This window comes from Rhineura floridana, chromosome 2 (assembly GCF_030035675.1).
Source record: "Rhineura floridana isolate rRhiFlo1 chromosome 2, rRhiFlo1.hap2, whole genome shotgun sequence".
NCBI classification, from domain to species: Eukaryota; Metazoa; Chordata; class Lepidosauria; order Squamata; family Rhineuridae; genus Rhineura; species Rhineura floridana.
In genome coordinates this window covers 193,778,340-193,793,862 of record NC_084481.1, presented here as the reverse complement: position 1 = coordinate 193,793,862, position 15,523 = coordinate 193,778,340, and the positions used below count along the sequence as shown (strand labels likewise).

At 44.5% G+C, this 15,523-nt stretch overlaps 1 protein-coding gene across 7 annotated transcripts in view; it reads right to left on the bottom strand.

Annotated features, from left to right (window-relative positions):
- The window catches only part of TMEM63C (transmembrane protein 63C), a 136,563-nt gene that overhangs the window by 9,742 nt on the left and 111,298 nt on the right, over positions 1–15,523 (bottom strand). For 6 of the 7 annotated variants that reach the window (XM_061611821.1, XM_061611823.1, XM_061611824.1 and 3 more), the window contains 9 exons: positions 13,601–13,734; positions 12,936–13,058; positions 11,256–11,409; positions 10,795–10,901; positions 7,683–7,769; positions 5,853–5,918; positions 5,459–5,621; positions 3,725–3,830; positions 1,115–1,282 (listed from right to left, as the gene is read on the bottom strand). In XM_061611821.1, the coding sequence (XP_061467805.1) occupies positions 1,115–1,282; positions 3,725–3,830; positions 5,459–5,621; positions 5,853–5,918; positions 7,683–7,769; positions 10,795–10,901; positions 11,256–11,409; positions 12,936–13,058; positions 13,601–13,734 (1,108 nt within the window). The remainder of the gene's footprint in view (positions 1–1,114; positions 1,283–3,724; positions 3,831–5,458; positions 5,622–5,852; positions 5,919–7,682; positions 7,770–10,794; positions 10,902–11,255; positions 11,410–12,935; positions 13,059–13,600; positions 13,735–15,523) is intronic. The other variant, XM_061611825.1, reaches the window with a different exon arrangement.

Below are 15,523 nucleotides of genomic sequence, written 5' to 3'. Positions count from 1 at the left end.
GAGACAAGTCACATGGGCTTATGGGTTCCCAATTCCTACTATACCAGCCTTTCCCAACCAGTGTGCCTCCAGACCACAACTCCCATCAGCCTCAGCCAGCATTGCCAATGGTCAGGAAAGATGGGAGTTGTGGTCCAACAACATCTGGAGGCACACTGGTTGGGAAAGGCTGTACTATACTATCTAAAATAAGAAGTTGCAAATCTCATACACATCAATATCTGTGCGCTGAGGAGGGGTCCCCAAGTTTAGATATTTACATAAGAAACAGGGAGTTGGGCCCACAAGTCACTCTGAATGTCTTCCATCCCCTTCCCCAATATCTCCATTGGCCCTCACTGAGTTCCCTTCTGCTATCTTTGCTCTCAAGAAACATGAGGGAACTCTGATTGATCAAGGTTTCCTTCTCCCTGTTGGAAACTCTATGTGCGAGTAAAGCAGGCTAATGTTGATCATGTATTGGTTGGGGATGGCACCCTCCCTCAGTGCCGAGGAGAGAGGGAGAGAGGAGAGCCCCCGCCCCCGGTAGATCATGGTGGTGCCTCCCTCTCCTGTCCTCCCCTACCCAAGGTGACCCATTTGGGCTCTGAGGTGGATTCCTGCAAGAACCAGTGTCAGAGTCTCAGCTTTGTCCATGTGCCTCTTGCACCTCCAGTGGCTCAGACTTTTATCAACGAGATGTCAGACCAGTACAAATATTATAGATAGACAGCTTAGATAGGGAAACTGTAATAGAGTATCTGTCTAAGTGCACAGGTGAGCAACCATTTCAGTCCCAAAGTCCACCCACCATCAGAGCCAGCCAACGACACCAACAAAGCTACATGACCTACGTATAAGCATATCACTGGCATAATTTGTCCATTATTTTCACAATCACCATGCATAAAAAATCCCAGCAGGTGCACTTGCTGCAGTTCTCCTATTCAGAAACATCTGTGACTCTCAATTACAAAACATTCCAAAGAACATTTGGAAAAAATGACTGTACTCGGCCTTGAGCCCAATGGGTCTGAATGCAACCCAACTTTGCCTCAGTGTGATCAAGCGCCAAGCGCCAAGCTTAAGGGAAGAAAGTTCAGTTCAGGGGACGTTTGATGGAGTACTTGCCTACCTAGACGGATAATGGAGAAGAACAGCAGCCAGAACATGCAGAGGATGGGAGCGACCACCACCTGGCTTACAGCTGCAGAATGGATGCGCTGGTTCAGCTTGGTGGGGATATACACATAGTAAATGTTGTAGCGGTCAACCATGTGCTTGAGCAGCATATACAGCAAGCCTGTGTGCAAAGAGATTGGAGCAAAAGAACGGTCACTCAAAAGAGACATCAATAGCTGAGAAGATAAAGGGCTGAACCCAGAGAGATTTTGCAGCAGAGGATTCAGTAGGAGGGCCCATAGCTTAGCTGGCAGTGGAGCACATACTTTCACATAGAAGGCCTCAGCTTTAATCCCTGGCCTTTTCAGTTAAAAGGATTTCAGGTAGCTGGGCTGAGCAAGACCTCTCTGCCTGAGACCTTGAAGAGCTGCTGGCAGTCAAGAATACTGAGCTGAATGGACCAATAGCCAATATTAAGGCAACCTACAGAGTGTTTCTCTGCTTCTCTCCTTGTGTTAGCATTTCACTCTCCTGGAAAGAAACACCACTTACCAAGCTGGTTGTTGGGGCCAAACAAAATGTGCAATTGCATTTCTATATCTTAATAGCAGCTGTGGGCCCCCAGTCTGGATGAGGATTCCAGGGGAGGAAGGACTTAATCTTCTCATTCTGTTTTCCTGACAAAAAGCCTCCCCCTCCACCCCGATCTACTATTTGCCCTGGGAGGGAAGCAAACAGCAGCAGATCTTTTTGGTGGTGCTGAAATCATCAGGAAAATGGCACAGGGCAAACCCCCACCCACCCACCATCAGGATTAGAGCTATTTAAAAGAAAGAATTAAAGAAATGAATATGTGATCATACGTTTAATGTATCGTCTTGTTTGCCCTCAGACAAAGCAGTCAGGGAAAGCTAGAGATCATATCTATGATACTTTTTACTGCTGAAGAAACTAGCAGTGGAATTGGCAGCTTCTGGCACTGGAGCTTAGTTAGCCTTGGTTCTCCAACAACTGTCCCCCCCTTTACTGTGCTACTTCAGGTAGCCCTGACTTCACCCCCCAGTCTCTAAATCTCACATGGCCGCCCCCAGGAATTGGGAAGAAGACCCCCAGAAGGATTTTCTCCTTGAAGGCTGCTTTTGCAGGCCAGTCCTATGGCTTGTCATTGAAAATACAGTTACACAGCATTATGGCTTTGTAGGCCTAATCAGTACACGTATATAGCCTCAGCACTACAAATACCGTACAAACGGGGAGCAAAGCACAGGCCCACAGCCATGTTTTTTCTGGTTGGAAAGTATACATTTGTGGTGGTGGTTATAAATCCATGTGAAACAGCAGAAATCTAAACAAATGTCGCCTCATATATGTGATTGAGATTCATTTAAAATTAAGAAGTTCCAAGAGCCTACTAATTTGCTCTCTTCAGGAAAAAAACTGTGACTAGCTAGCCCAGTAAGAAAATAGTGCAGCTGTATCCACTGGAAACAAAATGCCTGCCCTCTTCTCTTTCATGGCTCAGCACGTGCAGTGGAAAAATGTTACTATGTTCTTTGTACTCCAAGTTCAGAACAGGAAGGCAAGGGGAGGCTTAATTTTAACTGAGCGATTAGGTAGGATACTGTCTACACACATTCCCTTCTCTCTCTGTAAGTGTAAGATTTACTTTTTATTAAAACCCAAACCCAAACCCTGAACGCTAATAATTCAGAAAAGCCTGGAATATCTTGGTATGTGTTTTTTTGTGTTGCTATAGGAACATAGGCAGATGCCTTATACCGAGCCACACATTCTACACAGATTGGATCAGTATTGTCTACACTGATTGATGGCAGCTTGACAGGGACTCAGAATGAGTTTTTCCCCTGACTCTTCCTGGAGATGCCAGGGATTGAACACAGGATCTTCTGCATGCAAAACATGTGCTCTACCACTAAGGTACAACAGTCCTTTCCCTTGCATCAACACTATGACTTTGAGTATGCATGCATAAAAACGCCTAAAACAGGGACAGCCAGCATAGTGCCCCGCAGACGTTGCTGGATTACAACTCCCATAATTCCCAACCACTGGCCAGGCTGATCCAGCAATATCTGGAAGGCACCACACTGGCTACTCCTGATCTAAAGTCTTAGCCATTTTAAATGTATAAAGTATAGCAGCATAGCATTTGCCCAGTGAATTGGAATCCAGCAAAATGGTAATGCTGCCTTTAACTGTGAAATCCAGTTGCAATGTAGCATAACCCCAAATTTTGCCCTGAATCCATACTAGGAAAATTCAGCAGCCGTCCTATCTAACAGCTCCATCTACGTTTCTCCCACCATCCTCCCTGTACATCCTATAATTTGACCAGACTATTAATTATCTGAAGTTACTAGAATTATCTGTATTTAGCTGTTTTTCTATTTTGCCAGATGATTACGTCTATGTAACTCCAAAAGTGTTTGCTCCTACACTTGTAGAAATTGGTCCATTCAGAACCTCCATTCACAGTGGCCATCACTGTTTGTTTGCCTTCTGTTACAGTAGCTCCTTAGGTTGTAATGGGCTAGTTTCAAGACCCTGTAGAAATGACTTTGGACAAGGACAGGAGTTTTTGTAGACTGGCACAGATACTCACCAAAAGGGACAATAATGGGGCAGGTGATGCTATAGGTCATGACAACAGCAAATATACAGCAGGTCCAGGCATACTCCAATCCAAATTGGAACTCATAAGCTTGGTTCTAAGGAAAACACAATAGCCCATTCATCCTGTTTACTTCAACTTCATCATGAGGAGAGTTAGAAAAACACTTGAGGGCTGGAGCTGCATACTTAAAAGCCCATGTGCAAATGTGGGTTGTTTTCCTTCACCATGGTTAAGCATTACATCTAAGGACCTAAATCATGGTTAAGGACTAGCAAAACTTAGGAGGCAAGTCATGGTACAAAGAGATTGCAAAACATATAATATCTTTCAGATCTTAAGCAGGGTTTAGGTTACAGTGCTTACCGTGGCTAATGCTAACCATGGTTAAGGATCATGGTTAAGCCCAACTGTGGTGTCCAATACTCATGTGATTAGAATTGTGTTAAGGCGCTCTCCACTGCATCCCCACCACCCAGCTGCACCACCCTTCACACATTGGAGGAGGAACCCTGAAATGAGGAGCCTTCTGTTATTCAGAATCCCGCATGATCAGGGTTCTAAATTACACAAGGAGCCTACACATGGAGACTCCCCACTTCAGAACTTCTCCCTCCAATGTGTGAAAGATGGTGGGGGCAAGCAGGTGGTGACACATCAAAGGGGATGAGTGCAAGCGCAGTCCATTCTCCCCCTCACATGATTGGACTCTTGAGAGAGTGAACTCCCAAACAGGGCTAGAATGTCATGAATATATATGTACCAGGGGCTACCACCCCTGCTCGCATTGCTTGCCAACACTGCCTACCCCCACTCTACAGCACTCCAAGGCCTCTCCCTACCCCCTCTACCAGGCGCCCCCCAGACATCTCTCCATCCCCTCTGCCATGCTGCTCCCCACCACTCCCCCTCACCCCCTCCCCAACCCCACCACAACGGGTTGCCAGAGCCCTCTCTGCGTACAATGGTCGCTGAAGCTCTTCCCTCCCAGGGTCCAAACCTCTCCCCCTCCCCTTCCAAGCATGTCTAAACCTCTGCCATCTTCCTCCATGGTCTCCAAATCACCCCCTCCCCTCCCCTCCCCTGGTCTCGAAACCTACCCCTGTCTAGAGTCTGACTAGGCCCCACCCACTAGGCCCCCATCCTCATTGTTGCTGCCGCCTCCTCCTCCTCAACACACCATCACAGCCAAGGTTTGCCTCTCCTTGCCTGAAAGCATCATGCTACTTGGGCACGCTTCAGCGCAGGCATGTGCCTGCACAGAAGCATTCACGAGTAGCATGACATTTATAAAAAATATAATTATTTATGTAAAAACGATGCACAAGAAAATGCCTTTCTTGAAAAGAGAAAGCTAAGTTTCAAGAAATGAAATTTAGCTCTAGAGTGCAGACTGCATAGTGTGTTTCAGATAACACACATAGAACATAATCCTACTTATAACACTCCAAGACTAAAGCTTGCACTAAGCTGACACTTCTCATAAATCTCTGCAGGAGTTGAAGCTTCACCCTGTCCATTCATGAGTTTTGCCAGGTTGGGGACTTTTCCAGACCCACAGAAGTTTATGATATTAGAGCACAGAGTTGCTTCTGGACAAGACATTAACAACAGGGAAACCTAGAGATTCAGGAGACTCCAGAAGCGACAAGAGTACAGTCTTCTGGTCCAAAGACAGGACTGAATACAGCTGAGTTTGAGTCAGGAAATAACGAAACTGCAAACCCGCTTGATATGGAGCCGCTCCGGTTCAGACTTGGCAAAGCACAGCCGAGTGGCATAGACAATGAGTCCAGGGATGCGCAGCAGTTCCATGGCTGTCCCAATCAGGCTGGAGATGACAACATAGTTGACAAAGAAGGCACCATTATCAGGAAGGAAAACACACCTACCCAGAAAGAAATCAAGGGGGAAGGGGGGGGGAGAGAGAGAGATTGGTTGATGTTCTGGACACACTGATAGTAACTGGCATTTCCAGAAACTTTTGAGAACCAAGGCCATGTGTGCACACCACATCTCTCATGCAAACATATGCTATACGTACAAGCAAAGACACTCATCTCACTCACAGAGCTGGTGAGCCATCTCTCTTTCATGCTCTGTGTTCAACAATACTCACTGAAACTTTATATCCGCCTGATCCACAAAGTGGGTGTCAAAGAGCCAACGGAAGAAGAGATCCAAACTGGGGAAGGAGAACACAGAGAACAGGAATGGAATAGAAGCTTATTGTTCTGCAAGAAAAACTTTCCATGGCCATGCATGCGTAGGAGCCTTTTCCCCAGGCCACTGGTTTAGCCCACTAGAGGTGATGGCTGGACAGATGACAATAGCAGGAGCACCAGATTGGCTTCACTGCTACATCCCTGACATCTTGACCTCACTGCTGCCCCGTTCCAGCTTCGCCCAGGTAAGCTAAAGTGACGCCAGTATTTGGGAGGGCAGCTCTGCCCCACCATGGCAGCCACTACTAGTCTAGCCTTATTACAGAATCTCTACTGCAGGGCCTGATTGTGGTTGTAGTGCTGGATGTTTCACATATTTACTACAGAAAGTAACATCGGTGGCTAATCAGGAAAGCTGTCCATTTGTTAAAACACTCACCCAAAAGATTATTTAGTTATTGTAAACCGCCCAGAGAGCTTCGGCTATGGGGTGGTATATAAATACAACAAATAAATAAATAAATAAATATTTCACTGTGAAACATTGTTCAGGAGTTTTGTTATATAGCCAACAAACTTCATACTGGCTCCCCTGTGATTTGCTCCTCCACATGTCTAGAGATGGTGGGCCATCAAGCAAGATAGGTAAACTAGCTAGGAAAGTTCAGCTTGGTACATTACAGACTGAGAGTCTGTATTGTTCAATAGCTGGTACAGAAGTAGCTAATGTACCAAGAATGTACCAAGTTAATCTTTACAGAGGTCATTGGTAGTTTCAGTTAAGGGTGCGTTCTGATGTCATACTACATTACACATAAGCAAGATACCTGTACAGCATTACTATCATTTTGTGACCAGTTTACATACTTTTCACCTCTATAATACCTGGCCATTGTCTTAATTCCTTCAACTTTATTAGAGCTATTGGTGGCATGTACATCTTCCCACAGCTAGTCCACCATGTGATCATGAAGAAGTAGAAAGACAAGCCCAACGATGTAACTATATCCACTCTCTTCTGTAGGGGTCCCAGGAATAGCCCAATAGCAAAACGAAGCATGCAACTGAATACTGCTTCACATATTAAGTTTTTAGTTTGTATATTATTATGTATACACACAGGAAGAGCCATGATCGGTCAGGATTCCCTACTGCATGTGAAGTTCCACAATCCATGTTACAGCAATCCTTTTATTAGGCCAACCAAAATATCACAAAACACTAAGCGCTTCTACTGTGTGTAGACTTCTTTTACAATATGCATTTGTAACCTGAAATGGAGTAAGTGAACCTAGGAACATCTTATACAGATAAAGACTGATGTCATAAAATACCACCTACTGCCTTTTTCACTTTCTCTGTCTGTGAAAGCATCTTTATCCATTTAGAAATGCAGAATGGAGTGCCAAGTCAAGTCTCAATCCCAAATAAATTTACCTGTAAGTGAACTTGATTTTCTCTTTTGAAACTGGGGGTTCAATTATCCTTCTTTTATGTGACAATAAGCTTACTATGAGAAAATCACTTCAAAAACAACATTTTATGTGGTAGTTTGAGCCACACATGGAAATCACACTTGTGTGAATCTCAATAGCTGCTGATTCAATACTGGCTTTAAACTGTTGCCAAGTACTTATGCAGAACTGCTGGACCCCTATCAGAGGGGGGCTGAATTGCAGAGTGTTCTGTGAAAAGGGAAGGTGTGCATTAAATCTGCAAACACTCTGGGAAGCTTCACAAAGAAGAATATGATTTGTGATTAACATCTGCAAGTTGCTCTATACCTGGTCAATCCAAGTGAAGGCAAGATGATAACCATAAACACCAGGAAAAAGTAACACTTGTGCATTGTGATCTGATTTTCATTTGACCTAAAAGAAAACAGAAGCATATTTCACACAGAGATACAGTGCCTTGCAGAAGTACTCAGACCCCTGACCAATGCTCTCATGTTACTGAATTACAAATGGTACATTGTAATTTCATTCTGTATGATATTTTATTTTAACTCACTGATACTCAAAATCAGTTATAAGAAGACATTGGTTTTATGTTGGGAAATGTTTGTAAGAAACATAAAAAACTGAAACATGTTGCTTGCATAAGTATTCAACCCCTGTGCTGTGGAAGCTCCCAGTTTACACAGATGAAAGAAGTTACCCTATCGAGGACACAATTACCTTACCATTGGCCTCCTCCTGTGAACCATTAAAGTTGCTGTCACACTGTCAGGATAAAAACCTCACTGTTGAAGGATCATTGGTCAGGCTGTGGATCTGAAGGAAAATGAAGACCAAAGAGCATTCTACAGCAGTGAGAGATAATGTAATACAAATGCACAGATTAGGAAAAGGGTACAAAATAATATCCAAGTGTTTGGATATCCCAGTGAGCACAGTTGGATCAATAATCAGGAAGTGGAAGTTGCATCACACCACCCAGGCACTGCCAAGAAAAGGCTGTCCCTCAAAACTCAGCACTCGAACAAGAAGGAAACTTGTGAGAGCAGCCACAGAGACGCCAACAATCACTTTGAAGGAGCTATAGAGTTCAGTGGCTGTGAGTGGAGTAAAGGTGCACCAGTAAACACTGGCCTGTATGGGAGGGTGGCAAGAAAGAAGCTGTTGCTCAAAAAGTACCATCTGAAAGCACATCTGGAGTTTGCCAGAATGCATGAGAGTGCCCCAGCTGTGATGTGGGAAATGATTTTGTGGTCAGATGAGACCAAGATAGAGCTTTCTGCACAAAACTCAAAGCGCTACGTATGGCGCAAACCTAACACTGCCCATGCCTCAAGACACACCATCCCTACAGTGAAGTATGGTGGTGGCAGCATCATGCTGTGGGGATTCTTCTCATCAGCAGGGACTAGGCATCTTGTTAAAATTGAAGGAAGAATGGATGGAGCAAAATGCAGGGAAATACCTGCTTCAGTCCACTAAAAAACTGACGCCTGGGAAGGAATTTCCTTTTCAGCAGGACAGTGATCCCAAGCACAAGGCCAAAGCAACATTGGAATGGCTCAAGAACAAAAAGGTGAATGTCCTACAGTGGCCCAGTCAAAGTCCTGGTCTCAATCCCATTGAGAATCTGTGGCGCTCTTTGAAAATTGCGGTCCACAAGCGACATACAACCAGTCTGAACAACTTGGAGCAAATCTGCCAAGAAGAACGGGCCAAAATCTCTCCGACACTGTGCAAAGCTGGTAGACACCTACCCCAAAAGACTTAAAGTTGTTATTGCAGCAAAAGGTGGCTCTACCAAATATTAATGTGTGGGTTGAATACTTATGTAAGCAACATGTTTCCGTTTTTTACATTTCTTACAAACATTCCCAACATAAAACCAATGTCACCTTACAATAATTGATTTTGAGTTTCAGTGTTTCAAAATAAAATACCATACAGAACAAAATTACAATGTACCATTTGTAATTCAGTAATATGAGAGCACTGGTGAGGGGGTCTGATTACTTTTGCATATTTGCATATATTTTGCATATTTTGCTGGTATATAACCAGCAAAATAACACAAGCCAGGGGAAGTGAGGTTGGAATTTTGCAAAATGATACAACAAAATTCCCAGATTCAGTGACTAGAATGTTACTGTAAACCACTTAAGACATTTTGATAATTAAACAGGATCTAAAATAAAAAATACATTATTTGCTGTCTGAATGTTGGTTGCACAATTATATTTTGTTGCAGAGAAAGGAGGGTGGGGATTTGGGGGTTGACATAAAGCACGGGTGGTGAACCTCAGGCCAAATGTGGTGCTCCAGACCTCATTATCCGGCCACTGGGATTCTCCCTAAGCCACACCCTCTCCCCAGGCCACACCTATCACCTATCTGCACTCTTGAGTATTTTTGCTTGCCTGGAATGCTTCCTTGCCCTGTAACAATGCCCCTTGCTTGCCTGGATGAAGGATGGAGAGATGTACCTCTTACTTTTGTGTAGCTGGAATGTAGCCTACTGTAAAAAGATTAAGAAGAGTCCCATCCATTGCACTGCCCACTTCTGCCTCAGGCCCCACACACCACTGGTATGCGGCCCCCACAAGGTCACCCATAAGGGAATGCGGCCCTCAGGATGAACCTGATTTAAGGGGTGGGATCCAGAAGGAATGAAAAAGTAGCAACCCTTGCATACTAAAAAATTTGCTCAAAACCTCTCCAGATCTAGGATTTGTTTAATTTCCATGAAGATTATGAATACATTTATAACAAAATAAGTAAAACAGAGATAGTCTGGGCTCTTTTGGGGTTTAGAGAGTTTATATATATATATAAAGCACGCACTTCAGGAACAACAAGTCAGCAATCTTGACAAAAAAAAGTGGAGCAACCAGTTGCAAAGCATTTTAACGTCGAGGGTCACAGCCTGTTGGACTTTTCCATAACAGCGATAGAGATGCCAGCAGATCCAGCAGCATTGACCAAAAGGGAGAACTTTTGGATATACTCTCTGGACACATTGGCACCACATGGCCTGAACCTGGAGGACAGTACCACCACTACTTAGCTTCTGCAAATGAAGCCCCTCTGAGCATTCCATCCTCAAAGCTCTATAACTGCCATCTTGGTAACAGCATTTGTGTGTTGGCAGCCGATGAAGGTGGAAGCTGAAACGTTTTGTTAATATAATGAAAACCTCTGTTTGGTTAATCACAAGTGTGTGTGTGTGTGTGTGTGTGTGTGTGTGTCTCTCTCTCTCTCTCTCTCTCTGTCTCTCTCTCTCTCTATATATATATATATAAACAGCTGTCATGGCCAGGTACATCCCCAGAGAATCTCCAAAACTATACATCAACATGACAAATCTAACCCCAACAACAGGGTTTTGTTTCCAGTTTAAAGCCACTTAAAGAACTGGGAGTGTAAGGATATGAGTTACCTTGTCCAGTGTGACTCGAAGAAAGCGGAATAGTACACAATGAAAGGAAGGAACACAGAGAAGGCCCAGAGCAGGAGCGTGGGGAAGAACTGGGTGACAATAGGGTTCTGGGAGAGGGAGAGAACAGGAATAAGCTGAGCACTTTTACTGAAAAGAAGTAGCTTCTCTCCATATTGCCCCCAATCTAGTCAGTTTCAGTACACATTTGCAGATCAAAGATGAAGATGATACACATCACACAGAAGCCTTGGCTTTCTGGCTCCCCTGCACATAGCAGTGCTAAAGGCTTCATTATCAGGACATTCAGCTAGAGGTATTATTCACAGGTATACTTCCTCTTTTGGGGTAGATGAACATGGAATGGGCAAGCCTAGAGAGGCGGGGAGTGGGGATGTTATCCTCCCCATGGCTGGGCTCTGGTGCCAATAAGGAAGAACCTCATGAGGAATGGCAGTGCGCACCTTGAGGCTCTCCACAGGCCGTGTAACGTTGAACATGTCCATGGTGTTGACAATAATGGCGGGCGTGGTAAGGAAGAAGAGGAGGATGAAGAGGCAGATGTTGAGCAGGACAAATCGCACCCACCATGAAGCGCCACTGACGGATAAGTTCTCCCTACGAGAAAGAAAGTACAGACAGGATGTGGTGTGCAGGGAAGGCAACCCACCAGTAGGCTAGAGTATCCTCCACTAACCTGGTGCTCTCTAAATGTTTTGGACTACAACTTCCATCAGCCCAGCCAACACAGCTGTAGTCTGAAACATCTGGAGGGTACCAGGTTGGTGAAGTTAGAGATCTTAATCTCTAAACCTTTGGGGTTTAGGACATCTGCATAAATCTTAATATCTAGCTAAAAATATACTGACTGTGCATAAGGACAAGATTTATAGTCATTTACAACATGCTGGAAATAGATGGTGCCTACTGAAATTAGCATTAGTTGGGTTTTTAACTATCATTTGCTTTGTGGATGCCCAGCCAGCCACGATGGCACATCACATCCAGAAAAGCACAATGATTGCTAGGGAATGCAGAGATCTGGAAGCGTCTACAGGTGAATACTCACTTCAATCAGATAAGTTTGTCAGGTGCCCCTCTAGGAGCTATAAATGAACTGTTTCCTCATCATAAACTTTTATGTCTTCAGCTGAAGTGTTTTAACTTTAGTCAGCAGATGGTGCTATTGTTTTACTCTGTTCTTCCATCAGAAATGGTACGTTAAAGCATAACCAACTAAGGTTCGAAGATGCCATTAGAAATAAAATATGGTATAAGCTTTTGTGGGCTCGAGTTCAGTTCATCAATTGCATGAAGTATAATCCTGTTATAGGTTTATATACACACAGAAGGGTTTTAAGCAATGAAGTTAGAGGGAAACAAACTGAAAAAGGCAGAGACACTGAACTCACTGTGTACACCCCCCCCCAGCTATCTGTATAAATACACCTGCAAATGAGGATTACTCTTCATTCAAATGATGAAGGGGACTTTGGTCCATATAAGTTTATGCCACAATAAAACAGCCTTTTATGTACAAGACACTTTGCTGTTTTTGTTGCAGCACAGAATAACACAGCTCCCCCTCCACAAACTGATATATTAAAAGAACTGCCTTCTGCCACATGAGCGTCTCTGAACTCTACAGTCACCATCTGAGGTCCTCCTTCATGTCTTCCCATCATCTAAAATTAGGCGGGTAGCATCATTGCATGAGCAAGTAAAGGCCTTTTTTTATTTGCCTGGACATTTGCCTGGTAACATCAGTCACCCTCATTATGGTTTTATCCATTTTGCTCTATTTTTATGTAGTAAATTTTTATAGCGACTACATAAAGCACCAAAATGACCAAGCACCAACATTTCGAAATCAGCACCCAAAGGAACACTGACATTTCTCTCTTGCCTTATGTCACTGCCTAGGTCAGCCTTCCCCAACCTGATGTGCTAGATGGAGCTGATGGAAGTTGTAGTTCAAAACAACTGGAGGGCACCAGATTGGGGAAGGTTGGCCTAGGGTCTGAAGTGGTGGATTTGCAAGCCTGGAAATATATAACAGGAAATCTTAACATTTCAACATTTTGAACTTGCTCCTTGTCTTGATGCTCCCTGAAAACCAAGCTAGCACAAGCACTAGAATTTACCAGATGATGTCATTGGGGGCAGGGGCATACCTGACCCCCCAGCAATGGGACTTCACCACTGTGGTAACAGAGGACTGCTGTGGATGCTTGCGACAGCAGATGCGGCCGTAATCCTTCAGGATACTGGGAAAGAGAAAAAGAGGTAACCATTGGAGGAAGGTGGTCCAGTTCCCCTCCCATATAGCATAATTGTGCTGTAAGGGAATTCACAGATCATCTTATCCAGCCCCCCATTTTATGACTGGATTGTCTATGTAATAATCTACATGTATCTAACATTCACACCTGCCTATAGATAACAAGACAGATGCTAAATATTAAGACTGAGATCATTTCATTTCCACTGGTCACTTAGGAGGGAAGGGCTGTGGCTCAGTGGTAGAGCAACTGCTTTGCATGCAGAAGGTCCCAGGTTCAATCCTAGCATCTCTAGGTACGGCTGGGAGAGACCCCAGCCCCAAACCCTGGAGACTTTTTGCCAGTCAGTGTAGTCAATACTGAGATTGGTGGACCAATGGTTTGACTCAGTATAAGGTAGCTTTGTACATCCCTAATGTTCCTGGGGGGGAAATTCCTTTCTGACCCTAAATATGTCACAGGTGTTAGACTTTGAGTGTGAACTGAACACATTCCTAGAACAATTATTAGTAATAGGGAATACTCACGTAGCTGTCATCCTTTCATCCTGAAATGTGACAAAAGCCATGTCAAGGCGCTTGAGTGCAATCCGGCTACGTTCCGCGTTAAACTCGTCCGTCAATTTCTCTTCTAGCTCCCCATAATATTGCTCAGCATCCACCTAGCAGGGAAAAGGAAGCACATAAATTTTATTTTGGTCTACTCTGAAATCCCTGTGAGACCAAACGTGGGATGAAGTTATCATCTTCTGTCTTCACACGTTCTCCCAAACACTGCATTAATTGGCTGTTTCCCTAAACTCTAAGCACTCTGCACAGTTCTTTGGGAGACAGCAAGAATGATATATGCTAGTTTAATCTAGGCATTTCCATCACCAACATAAACTGATTATACTTGTTCTAATGAGCTGGAGTAAAAGTCCAAGGCCAGACTCCACAATAAAATTGGTACCAAGTAAACATTCATCCGCTGCCAAATTCTAGCCCTGGAGTTGTCCCTGGTGTGAGTCAGCTGTCACAGGAAGGTGTGTACATGCCAGTGAGAGACATTAACTGCGTCATTCCAGCCCTTTCAGGCAGGCGCTGCTTGAAAAAGAACAGCAATAACTATGTCAAGGAGACTACTGTCTCAGTCAGAATAACAACTGCCAGCTGCCAAAGAGTATTCCAAGAAGGCCTCTAGATGTTGCAAGCTAAATCAGGTCTTCAGAGATGACATAGAGCTGTGCAACAGTTTCTAACAGTTTCAGTGCAGACCCTGAAAGGTTGAGCCCATTTTTATTTTTTTTACCTCACAGGTCTTTCTCCATCTCTCTCTCTCTCTCTGGGTGTTCAAATGATCCCCCTTTAGTACCAACCTGAAACAGTGGGCCCATTTTATTTTTTTTACTTCATGTGCCTATCTTTCTCTATACACTCCTTTCTCCATCTCTCCCTCACACACGCTGAACACAGAGAGAGAGGGAGGGAGAGAGAGGGAGAGAGAGAGAGGGAGAGAGAGAGAGAGAGAAATGACTCCCCTCACACATTTACAAAATGTGTGTGTGGCAGCGGAATGGGATTATTCCTACCAGCTGCTCAATCAGTGGAAGGGTGGAAGCATTCTACTTGCCTACAGATGTGAGGTCCTGGGTCTCCCACACTCTGGCCAACCAGGTCTGGGTAGAGGACAGCAATGCCTGAATGTGTGTACAGCCCCTTTACAATTCCATCAAACATGCAGCTGAGTGGTGCAGACAGTGGATGCGAAATTGGGGGGGGGGGCTGCGATGCCACTACCCCCTTGCACATTTAGTAAATACACCATCATTTTCATTCTCTCCTCCCCTTTCTTTTTCTTCTTCTCCCCTTTCTTAATAAACAAACCATTACATGGAAAAATATGAGAGAGTACCACTGATGTGGCCCACCTTAGACTTTGGCTTAAACAAGTTGTAGGTCCCAATCCACCAGATGAAGACCAGTTATGTAGTGGCTAAAAGGATGGCTCGAGAGTCCACAGCTGTGATTTCAGCTGCACCATCAGTGTGGCCCAGGGGGCAGGCAAGCGTTTAGGAAAACCACTCTCTCATTGCCAAGTTGTTCTTTCCTTTCTTGTCACTAGGTGACATTTCCCTCCAGCTGCATAAGACAGACCTGCGTGCCCTGTTGGAAGTGGGGCAAGAGCAACTCCTGCTTTGTTCTTTTGTTTAAGCTCCAGAGGAAAGACAGGGCTAGGGTCCTTCAGATGGATAGGCTTTGTTTACCTTTTACCTGTGATGCTCTGACTGACTTCCTTCTGTCGCTAGACTGTGATGCCTTTCGGGAAGCTTACCTGCCCCACCTCCTTCTGCCCTTTCCATTCCTTTGTCCTCCGGCTGTCCAGCAGAGAGAAGACTCCCTTTGCCTCTGCTCTCTCCAGTCATGGGGCTGACTTCCGCACCTGGGCGTTATGCCTCCAACTTAGCTAGT